The following is a 12,880-nucleotide window of genomic DNA, read 5'->3' on the forward strand; positions in this document are numbered from 1 at the left end:
GACAGTTGCGAATGGTCCTCGCCGATACCCCAGGAGCAACAGTGTCCCTAATTTGCTGGGAAGTGGCGGTGCAGTCCCCTACGGCACTGCGTAGGATCCTACGGTCTTGGCGTGCATCCGTGCGTCGCTGCGGTCCAGTCCCAGGTCGACGGGCACGTGCACCTTCCGCCGACCACTGGCGACGACATCGATGTACTGTGGAGACCTCACGCCCCACATGTTGAGCAATTCAGCGGTACGTCCACCCGGCCTCCCGCATGCCCACTATACGCCCTCGCTCAAAGTCCGTCAACTGCACATACGGTTCACGTCCACACTGTCGCGGCATGCTACCAGTGTTAAAGACTGCGATGGAGCTCCGTATGCCACGGCAAACTGGCTGACACTGACGGCGGCGGTGCACAAATGCTGCGCAGCTAGCGCCATTCGATGGCCAACACCGCGGTTCCTGGTGTGTCCGCTGTTCCGTGCGTGTGATCATTGCTTGTACAGCCCTCTCGCAGTGTCCGGAGCAAGTATGGTGGGTCTGACACACCGGTGTCAATGTGTTCTTTTTTCCATTTCCAGGAGTGTATAAATGTAGTGTTTTTTCTCCCAATTGTATAAGCCACTTTCAGCCACTGGACCAAGGAATTATAAACTGCCTAGAACAGTAATATAAGAAGATTCTTGTACTTCTTGTACAGGGAGAGGCTGGCTTTCTCTTGTTCCCCCCCCCCAACAATGAACAAAGCCACAATCTTGGACACTAAGCATCTTGTGTAAGACGTGCCTGGGATTCCGTGCAAGAAAGCACAACTACAAACTGCTTCAAGAAGGCGGGCTTTCATCAGATACCAGTGCTTACGGAAGACATGCCAGAAAAAAAAGTAATTGCAGCTGAACAATGGCAGAAAATAATGGGGCAAAATAAAAACTGTCTTACCTTCGATGAATATGTTGATTATGATAAAGATGTTGCTGTCTGTCAGTCCATGAAAACTGATGAAATGTTCAAGGAACTTGTGGCAGAGAAACAAGAGGAAAGTGAAGATGAGGATGAACCAGGACATTTACTGTTTCCTTCAATGTCAAAAGCTACTGAAGTAATGGACACACCTAAGCATTATGTTTTGAGGTTTTGAATCGATGGAGAAGTGACGAACATGTTAACCAAGACGGAAAATACAATATTAAAATTAGGACAAAAGAAACAGTCAACTATTGACATGCTTTTCCAACCTTTGTGAAGACAGGACTGCGCAATGTATGTTACCATGCTATAGTGTAGTTAGGTTCACAAGATGTACAATATACTGATAGTTCCCAGAATGCGTGCGCTGATATGAAACTTCCTGGCAGATTAAAACTGTATGCCAGACTGAGACACGAACTCAGGACATTTGTCTTTTGTGGGCAAATGCTATACCGCCTGAGCTACCCAAGCATGACTCACGCCCCTTCCTCACAGTTTTACTTCTGCCAGTACCTCGGCATTCCAAACTTCACAGAAGCTCTCCTGCAGGAAGCCAGGAGACGAGGTACTGGGGGAAGTAAAGCTGTGAGGATGGGGCGTGAGTCATGTTTGGGTAGCTCAGACGGTAGAGCACTTGTCTGCAAAGGTCCCGAGCTCGAGTCTCGATCCGGCACACAGTTTCAATCTGGCAGGAAGTTTCATAAAGATAGTTTGTTGAAATGACAACACCTACTCAGTTACCAGTAGTGATCCACTAATGATGATGAGATGCTAAATGAACAATGTTCATTTGTTTTGAGAAGTGTAATAAAAATTGTAATTTTAGTATAATTTTAATTTTCTTCATGCTAGAGGATGAGCTCTGACTTCACGTAACTTTGCTGTATTCCAGTTAGCTGATGGCGCAAGTGTACACGTCCAAAATTTTGAATTTACCCAATGTTGCCGTATTTAACAAATTTTTGCTTCTTGCTTCTTGTGAATTAAAACGTAATTCTGAGAGTTTCTGGATTTAATATTCTGAACACAATCTCGAAAAAGCTTATTTTGAATTATAATTTATTGCTATAGCATGTCAGGAAATGTGGCATTATGAGATTACACATTACCCCATGTATGGTACATAGAATTCCGCATTTTTTCACTCACAAAAAAAATCGAATCATTACCAAATAAGGCATTTAAACTGTATGTGGAAACATCCATTTACAATGCAGTTCTCTCCTGGAGTATTTACAGCATGCTTTGAAGCAATTTCCTGAAATAATTAATAGCTATCATGTTAAATTTCACTGAATGTACTCAGTATCAGGAAAGTCGTTACCAAGTCATTTCCAACTTTCAGTCACAGGAGAAAACAAGCAAGGGCCTTAGAGTACTTTAAAGTTTTGAAAATCTCAGTTGCTAACTGTACATATTCTAAATGAACTTATTAATGCATTACCTTTTTGTGGATGTCTGATTGTCATTACTGGTCACTTCAACTACTGACACATCAAGAATCTAAATGACAGCCACTAAAATTCTCACTTTCAGTTTCACTAACAAAAAGGACAACATTATGCAATGATTGAGCTACCATTAACGCAAGAATAATAGCAGAGATATAAAATTTGTTCAAGTGGAATCTTCAATATAAGCAAGATATGTAACATTAGATAACACACCCAACAGAATATATATTACATTACCACTGACTCAGCTAAAAGGACATTGCTACATTGGTACAGGTGTGGTGAAATTCTTCAAAGAATATTATGACAGAGATTTACAAACAGATCATAATGGAATACTGTCATTGCTACAGAATCAGCATGGAGCTATATGTTCCTGCTGGGTATTTTTTTAAAATTTGAAGCAAATATTTCAGTATGGAGTTATGTGTTCTTGATGAAAAAGGCAATTACCTGGCAATGTCGATCTTAAAGTAACATAATCTGTAAGACCGACAGTAACTACTGAAGTTGTACTGAATGTCATATTTATGAAGTTAACATTCATCTGCAGAATATTAAAGTATTATGATGAGCAGAAAATGAATGAACTGATGCTGGAATAATCCGAGTGTAGTCTAACTACAACACACAGCATTCCAATACCCAACAGGAAATATCTTTCTGCATCTCAAGCAAAAATGATTAAATGAAGTGCGCGTCTGGTGTACCCTGGCGTAAATATAACAGAAGGAATAGATATAAGTTTTTTACATATTCTAAGTCTCAGCAAAGTGCTGATATAACGAAAGTAAAGTCATGTACAGATTTAGAAAAGGAATGTAAAGTAAAGAATCGCTTGTTTCAAGGTACTAATCCATTCTATATTGGACTGTAAATTTCTGGTGATGAACCTGAGAAAAATGATAATGTTCAAAGTGAAGTTAAATATGTCACATTTATTTTAAGAAATAGAATTTATATGACATTTTGTAAAAGGAAAGGGACTGTAACGTTCTGAATGAAAGTATTTGTTTACAGCTAATGTCTGCATTGGAGTTTTTTTATGCCAACTGGGACCATATCAGAAATTACCCGGCCGATCTACGCCTCGCCTTCCTTGTTCCTAATAATCAACAGAAGATTGATGAGCTTGCTATTACATTTTACAGCAACAGGATTAATTATTCAGCAGCTGTTATCGTTTTGGAAGAACTGTGGTATTATAAGCCTAATTTGGATGATTTAATTCGTCAATTTAGGGACGCTTATAGAGAATATGTATTTATGCCAAACGGTATACGGTGTGCAAACAGGTACTTTGATTTTAGGCAAGGTCGTTATAGGCCACTGTGGTACAACTATTAGAACCTCAATAGAATAACCTCAAAAGTCATACCTCAGATGCACAGCCGAAGGCCATCCTAGAAAAAGGCCTCACGGGTAGTGAGGTCTCCTGATCAGGGTAGAAACAAGTACAGGCTTGTACACAAGTTATCTAATGACAAAGCACACTGGCATGCCAGTGAACCTATTTGGAGCTGAAGGGGCACCCGCTTTGAGTGAAAACCCTGTGGGAGCCTCATTAGAAAGTCAATCGCCGCCACCTAGTATTACTAGTGGCGCGATTCCGCGATTTAGGTCTTGCGCATCTCCAAGGTCGCCGGCAGGCCATAACGTGCCTGACTGGCTTGGACATGTTCCAGACGGTGACGCAACCGCTATGCGCCGCCGTGGGTATAAAAAGAGTAGCGATTCGTTTCTTATTACAGTCTATGCTTCTTCTGTTGGTGGCAAACAACTCTTTGTTGACACTATTCTTTCTGTTTGGTCTATTTTGGAGTATTGTGTATCTGAGGAACCTTTTGCACAAGGTAATTTGACGCATTTGCATTGTTATGTTAAGGTCAAAGTTAAGATGTTTTTAGAACACGTTCGATCGGGCCTTGAATTTATGTTTGGTAGGGCGGCTATTTTACCATACTCGAACCGTACACCATCTGTTTGTGTAAATTCAGTGCGCCAGCTACACATGTGACCATATATAGTCCTAGTTAGATTCGTCCGTTGGCGTATCCAACGCCGAGGGCGTGCAGCACGAAATTTCCGGAACATCCTCATCCGACGATATACAGACAACCTCCTCCGGGGCTTCCACATCTGACGCGTCCGACGCATCCACTTCATCCTTAAATGAACGACAATGGACAATATGAAAATCTGCATGTACAACTTCAAGTCTTGAAATTAAAGCTTTGTCTCCAATACTGAATTCGTTCGATACAAATATAACCAAGCCACGATGAGTAATAACCATTCCAGGTTTATTCTTTACATTGACAGTAACTGGTCGACCTTCGACAATACGCTTCAATACAGATGCATATTGACGCCATCTAGACCACTCGAATTCTTCGAAAACAATTACTTTATGAACATGACTATCATAGCCACCAAATCCGAATTCGGAACAAAATGGCAAATATACGTGCTGCTTTTTCAACAAAACCTTCTCCATTAAAGTTGACTTGCCAATATTTGTATCATCAAATAAATATAATTGCTTCTTACGAACCTCCGTGGACCGAAAGGTCTTGTTATACCAGCGCACTACATGGCCCTCCCAGCCATTATAATTCAAGTGACACTCCATCAAACAATGGACTACAACACAATTAGCCTGAAACGAATCAAAATACTTCTCAATAAAATGAATACGACTCCAGTTATTAAATAAAAACGGATCAGTGTAATCAAATCTAGTCGTTTTGATGTTCAAAATTGTACAACTGGGACCATATCAGAAATTACCCGGACGATCTACGCCTCACATTCCTTGTTCCCAATAATCAGCAGAGGATTGGCGAACTTGCTATTACCTTTTTATGGCAACAGGATTAATTATTCTGCAGCTGTTATTGTGTTGGAAGAACTGTGGTACTATAAACCTAATTTGCATGATTTAGTGCGTCAGTTTAGCGACGCTTATAGTGAATGTGTATTTATGCCAAATGGTATAAGGTGTGCAAACAGGTACTTTGATTTTAGGCAAGGTCGTTATAGGCCACTGTGGTACAATTGTTAGAACCTCAATAAAATAACCTCAAAAGTCATACCTCAGACGCACAGCCGAAGGCCATCCAAGAAAATGGCCTCACGGGTAGTGAGGTCTCCTGATCAGGGTAGAAACAAATATAGGCTTGTACACAAGTTATCCAAAGAGAAAGCGCACTGGCAATGTAAATGTTCTAATGAATTCTGTTTGTATTTGGGGTGGTTACTGCTGCCACGTCTGTATTATTTGTTGGACATTTCAGGATGGCGTACAATCTCCGTTCCGCTGTGGGTTTCAGAAGAGCAGACTATGAAAGCTTTACCAAATCGTCAACAAGCCCAAGGTCATGAACATAACACAATTAATACTTCATTGGAGTACCGGACAAGCGAAGACTCTTCACAATCTCAGTTTGACGACGGATGGGTCTCTTCCCAATAGAATACGTGTCAAAATATGCTTGAGGAGCTGTTTAGGAACTCATTCTCTTTATGTGACTGCAATCACTTCAGCTCACTGACCTACAACATGCTCCAGTCCAATCCCAATTGTTATTTCTTTCCATATGCACTGTTTAACTTATCAGTATCAGGAATATTTTTATATAACTCACTCAGCACAACAAAGAAAAAACTTATGCACCAAAAATCTTAGATAATTTTCATGTTTCTATTCAATGATACCAATTTTGTCATTCAGTTTGTCTAAATGCATCTCATCAGACTGAGCTTGAAGTCACAGTTTATGATAGAAGCAGCTGATAAAAGACATCCCTTATAATTGCTCTGTTCCTCTACACACACCCTAGGTTTTACTTTAGAACCAAAATGGCACTAGGCCTATAATAATTTACACTGGAGAATTTCTTTTTGCAGAACAACATATTTCTATAACAATTAAGGTAAACATGTAAGAACTAAACATTAACCAGCAGAAATATTCTGTGCATCAATGGACTGGAAATGTTTATGGACAGAAGTACTCCCAAAAATAATGCTAACTTAAGTGTTCAAACTGAAATACTTAAACAAGTAAATGAATTTAAGTACATGAGAATATTTTTATATAACATAAAGGCTGAAATAAAAGTCACAATTGAAAAACCAAATAAAATGCATTATGCCATGTCAAATGTATAAAACAGCAGAAATATACTGATGAGCCGAAACATTACAAACACTGTGAGATTGGGTGCCACCTGGTTGCACTATGGGTATGTCGTGTTAAGAGAAGTATGTACACAGAGGTGAGACAAACAAGGAATCATTCTAGAGATAATAAGGGCTGCAAATAGAGAAATTCACTGACATAAGCAACTCTGACAAAGGTCAGATTGTTATAGTCCAGTGCCTGGGAACAAGCATCTCAGAAACGACAAAGCTGATTGGCTGTTCACATGCTGCTGTTGTGAGCACCTATGGAAAATGGTAGAAGGATGGTAAACCACAAGTAGGCGAAAATGTGTTGGATGTCCAGACATCATCACAGAACATGGAAGTTGGAGACCAGCCCACTCTGTAAAGCAAGATGGGCAGTGATCTGTGGCAGATCTCATGGCAGAGTACAATGCTGGCACATGCACAAGTGCTTTGGGGCACACTGTTCAGAACATACTGTTGAATGTGCGACTCTACAGCAGATGACCCATAAATTCTTGGTTTAACCCAACAACATTGTCAATTGCAATTGCAGTGAGCTCAGGATAATCAAGAGTACACCACAAACAATGGAAACACGTCACCCGGTTGGATGAATCATGTATCTTGTTACACTAAGTTGATAGTCACGTCCAGGTATGCTGCCATCCAAGCAAATGGTTGTTTGCAATATGCACTGTGTCACTGGCTATGATAGTAATCGAAGGCACACTGATAGCTGTGCACTACTTGACCATTATTACAGACCACCTGCATCCCTTCATCCAAGATATTTTCCCCAATGGTAATGGCATCTTTCAGCAGCATAACTGTCTGTGTCATAAGACCAGATCTGTGCAAGGCTGGCTTGAGCAGCACGACAGTGAATTCTCACTGATATCTCGCCCACTAAATTTGCCTGATCGTAACCCAATGGAACGTGTGGGACTCTACTATGTGTCGCTTCTGCACCGACAAGCCAACGGCTTGTAATTTATGGGCATTGACAACCTGTGTTCAGGCATCAGGTAGTACATACACCTGGAAATCAACCAAGGACTTGTCGAATCTGTGCCATGCAGAATTGCTGCTGTACTGCATTCCAAAGGTAGACCAACATGCTATTATGCAGATGGTCACAATATTTTGGCTCATCAACATGCTATGATGCTGGTGGACACAATGTTTTGGCTCATCATTGTATTTCTAACAAAATCAAAATACGTGCCTGTCACTTACACAAGCTGTACTAACATATGCATGTGGAACCTGAATCTGACAAAAAATAAAATAAATAAATGACCAAAGATGAGGGAGCCTTCAAAATATTAGCAACGTACAATTTTTGGAGCAGTGAAGGACATTGTCACGCAGAATGGCAAATAAAAAGCAAAACAACATAAAATTATTTGACCTAGTTAAAGGACCCAACATTGCAGCAAAATAAAAGCTAAAATAATGAAGTGGGTCATTTAACCCCTCTGCTGCTACAGATGTGTTCTGTGGTGAGCGCGACTTTCTCATGACTGTACTGCTCACCAAATGCTGCTTAATGTGCTGAGAGATGGCGTTCTGGCTGCAATGAAATAATTATTATCCAATTATAAGAAAACCATTAGCTGAAAAAATTTATTTTTGTACATCTTACAGTCTGGTATCTTTGCTCAATAAAGGACTGAAATTCTTTTCATTATTCAGCACAGGTACTGCACTGCACAAAATTAACTAAAACATTGCAAGAAATTTTCAAGAGTTTGCAGAGGGAAAAATGCACTGCGTTAATTTCACGTACGGTTGATTTTAGCTCATACATTACAGTATATGAAATGTAGGTACGATACCGAAATCTTATTTAAAACTGAGTGCAGTACAATATTTCATTTCGTTCTCGAGTTATCAATTTTTACATATGACAGATGGTCATGCACAATGTGCCCATTCCCATCTCTGCATATGGAATTATGTGGTCACAACAATCATATTTCTTAAACAGTTAAAGATATAAAAACAAGGCCTTTTTTGTCAATAATGGCACACAAAGAGCACATACGTTGCACGATAAATACTTGCAATACTAATATGCAGTGAGAGGTTGGCAGTTTGGGATACATACAGACTATAAGAAAATCTGAACAAGGTGCGTATACACATCCACAGCACCTGGTGAACGGCGGAGCAAGACGTGAATACATGTCCACAGCAGCGAAAGCGTTAATGATGCCACAAAAAGACTCATCAACAGTGTGGTAGAAGATTCTCCAGAACAATCAAAGAACTGGATTTTTAAATAATGTGGAAAAGGACTTAATATGTTTGCAAAAATTTTGTTGCCAGAAGCCAAAATCTAAGTAGCTTGTAATTGCTTTGTAATTAAAATCTTTCGTTTCCCTAGCATTCTGCCCAGTCTAGTACAGGATCAACTTTTTCAGAATTGGTAAATGTTATTTTATATTGAACTTCCCTATGACACAGTCATCAAAGTAACCTGTTTGTGAATCATGTCAAATTTGTTTTGTGTGTGTATCATATTTTAACTGTTTGTGTATCATATTCTGTAAAGCAGAATTTGGGGACCAGTCCAGCATTTACCACAACAAACGTGGGAAATCACTTAAAAACCACACTCAGGCTGGCCCATGTACCAGCCCACACTGATTAATCTACCACACTGATTTAATCCAGTGTCTGTCTCACTTTCCTATATATTATACAAAAAATATGACACTTACTGTTCAGGTTTAAGAACCTCACATAGTTTTTCCAAGCTTGCCATGTGCCGAACACGTTCTTCTTCATTTTCAATATAATAATTATTAGATTTCACAAGTTTTCGTAATGTTGCACGCTTAACTTTCAGAGTTTTCTTTTGCGCTTCTCTCTCTGCTTTAAGAGCACTTAATCTAGCCTTTTCAACCGCCTCTATCTCAGCCTTTTTTCTCAGCTCTATTTCTTGAGCTTCCTGAAGTTTCTGCAAGCCACACAAAAATTCATACATATATTACCAAGAATGGACAGAAAACTTTTATAACTGTTCAAAAACTCCTGCTATAGTGAGACAGAGAGGAGATTAGATGGAGGTATAAATGACAGACCACAAAGAAAAACTAACAGCAACTAAATACATTGAAAACTAAATAAATCATGAAAACTAAATAAATCATGAAAATTAAATAAATCATGAAAACTAAATAAATCATGAAAACTAAATAAATCATGAAAACAGTTATGCAGTTTGTCACTGGAGATATAAAACTTCACAAAAAATAAATCGGAAAATACAAGTTGCAAAATTATGCATAGAGAAGATACATATGTTTTTCTCACTCTTTCCTCCTCCGCTTGTCGGGCTCTAGCAGCTTCTCGTTTTGCCTGTTTTGCCGCTTCTTTTCGATCTTTATCTTCTTGTTTGAATTTTGCTATTCGAGGGTCTAAAGCATATGCACTATCTACAAGATTTCGAATCCGTGTCATATCTTCCTTCTTCCTCTTTGCACGATAAAATTTATTTTGTTTCTCTATCCATTTCCTTTCTTCACGTCTGGAACAGAAGTTCAAGAGCACTTAAAATTATGCTTCTAAGCAAAGACACACATCCTAACAACGACACTAACTGCATTATTACAGAAAAGCATGACTTCTAATGTTCAAATAACTTACGGGAATGCAGCCGGGTGATGACATTGACAATGGCAGATATTTTGACTGAAGCATACCCTGCCATTTTCAAGACAAAAGTAAGTGCGGTGCAAGGGAATTTAAAACCTTGGTTTGCAGACTGATGTAGGTCATTTTTGGTTTGTGATGGCACTAGTGTTTACTGTGTGTGTGTGTGTGTGTGTGTGTGTGTGTGTGTGTGTGTGTGTGTGTTTAATCTTTCCAGAGTTTCTCTGCAAACTGAAGTTTTAAATTCCCTTGCACAGCGTTTACCTGCTGCAATTTTGCCTTGAAAATGGCAGGGTGTACTCCTGTCTAAATATTGGCAGCTGTCGACAGCAACATCTGGCTGCATTCCCTAATTTATCTGAACACTGGATACACCAAGAGAAACTCTGGTCTCACGTGATTACTAACATTTTCTTGCAAGTTAAATCATTAGTTCAGGGAACTGAAATTTTAAGTTTTCTGAAGAAATAAAAACAGTACAATTTTGATGGGTTTGAATTATTTCATTTGAAAACAGAAATTTTTGTTATTAAAGTATACACAAAAGGTGGATGAAAAAGTGTTGTTCTCTGAGGTATATTACAGCAGAGAAATAGAACATAGTAGATCAAATAATTCTCTGTAAAACATTAAATAATAAGAAATACAAGACAGAAAGACCCCCTCCAACACACACGCACACACACACACACACACACACACACACACACACTCACAGAGAGAGAGAGAGAGAGAGAGAGAGAGAGAGAGAGAGAGAGAGAGAGAGGGGGGGGGGGGGAGGGAGGGAGGGAGGGAGGGAGGGAGGGAGGGAGGGAGGGAGGGCGGGAGGGAGGGAGAGAGAGAGAGTTCAGAAAAGCGTAAAAGTCCTGAAATGAAATAGTGAAAGTGTGACAGTAAAGTAAGCGAATTTAAAATTGTTTCACTTAAATACGAGACAGGATGACTACTGATATTTACTTTCTTTTTTAAGGGAAAGAGCCAGCCATTCTTAAGCACGTGGAAATCTGCGCCTCGACACCTTATGAAGCTGTCCTAACTAATGTGTGCTCAAGGATAGAAGGATACAAAGTGTCACAGAAGAAGGAAACAGTTAAATACAGAGATAAAAATAAATCAAGTGAAGGAAAATAGGTCCACTGAATTCTCAGCTTTTATCTGGATCCAACACTACGTTGTCTTCCAATCTGCCAAACCGAAATTAGTTTCAAAAGGAGACTGGATCTCCAATACTAGTGCAACAGGAAATACTCTAGTACAATGTTGATTTGCTTTTGGTTCCTGAAGCTAGTGTGGAAAGGATAGGAGATGTAGCGTTCAATAGCCATTGGGATTACTTAGAAACTTTTATAGTAACTGTCTGCACCTACACTTATTTTAGTTATGGCAACAAATCTCTCCCTTATTTTTAATTGTATTTTTATTTTTTACCTTGTTTTGTTTTCTATTAATTCTCTCTCAATAACAACAACTATGAGAAACGTTCTTCAGAATAAAATACTAAAGTCCAAAGGTTCTCAAGGCAGAAGAAATAACAAATTGGGAACAACATGGACAAAAGAAAGAAAAAGGCATCATGGGGAGAAGATGAAGGAGTACTGGCAGAATAAGCAACAACAAAGACAGTAGAGGAACTGAAGTTGTTATGTGATCTACATCCACATACATACTCTGCAAAGCACCATATGATGCAGAGCGTAGAGTACCCTGTACCACTACTAGTCATTTCCTTTCCTTTTCCAGTCGCAAATAGGGCAAGGAAATACTACCATCTATGAGTCTCCGTAAGAGCCCTTACTTCATGTATCTTATCTTTGTGGTCCTTTTACAAAATGTACGTTGGCGGTAGTAGAATCGCTCTGCAGTCAACTTCAAATGTTGGTTCTCTAAATTTTCTCAATAGTGTTCCTCAAAAAGGACACTGTCTTCCCTCCAGGGATTATCACTCGAGTTCCTGAAGCACCTCTATAATAGTTGTATGTTGCCTGAACCTACCAGTAACAAATCTAGCAGCCCGCCACTGAACTGCTTTCATGTCTTCATTTAATCCAACCTAGTGCGGATCCCGAACACTGAAGCAATACTCAAAGAACAGGTTGCAATGGTGTCCTATACGCAGTCTCCTTTACAGATGTACCATACTTTCCTATTTGGTCAATATGAAGCTATAATAATAATAATAATAATAACAATAATAATAATACAAGGGTCATTCACTAATTAAAGAGACAAATTGGTCTGGAGAAAAAAAACATTTATTTTTATAAAACAATACTTTTTCTAGTTTTCAATGTAATCCCCTTGAACATTTATGCACTTGTTCCAATGGGCTACAAGCTTTTTTATTCTGGCTGCAATGAACTCTTTATCTTGATGTTTGAAACAATTTCTCACAAACTTTTTCATGTCCTTGTTGTCCTGGAACCTCTTCCCATGTAATGCCTCCTTCAGAGCACCAAACAAATGGAAATCACTAGCTGCTAAGTCAGGACTGTAAGGGGTATGAGGCAATACTTCCCAGCCCTTTTTGTCGATGGTTTCACAGGTTAGTTGTACATTATGAGGACGTGTATTGTCTTGCTGGAGAACCACGTCATCTCTCTCTCTCATAACTGGCTTCACCTTGTTTAAAAGCAAATCG

General features: G+C 39.3%; 1 protein-coding gene across 1 annotated transcript in view; it reads right to left on the minus strand.

The window, feature by feature from the left end:
• Nucleotides 1–12,880, minus strand: part of LOC126471208 (dnaJ homolog subfamily C member 2) — a 204,118-nt gene that overhangs the window by 18,765 nt on the left and 172,473 nt on the right. The window contains exons 6-7 of the mRNA XM_050099322.1: nucleotides 9,904–10,117; nucleotides 9,309–9,547 (exon numbers count right to left, since the gene is read on the minus strand). Coding sequence (XP_049955279.1) covers nucleotides 9,309–9,547; nucleotides 9,904–10,117 — 453 coding nt within the window. The remainder of the gene's footprint in view (nucleotides 1–9,308; nucleotides 9,548–9,903; nucleotides 10,118–12,880) is intronic.

The sequence above is a fragment of the Schistocerca serialis genome, chromosome 3 (assembly GCF_023864345.2).
Source record: "Schistocerca serialis cubense isolate TAMUIC-IGC-003099 chromosome 3, iqSchSeri2.2, whole genome shotgun sequence".
In the NCBI taxonomy this organism is placed as follows: Eukaryota; Metazoa; Arthropoda; class Insecta; order Orthoptera; family Acrididae; genus Schistocerca; species Schistocerca serialis.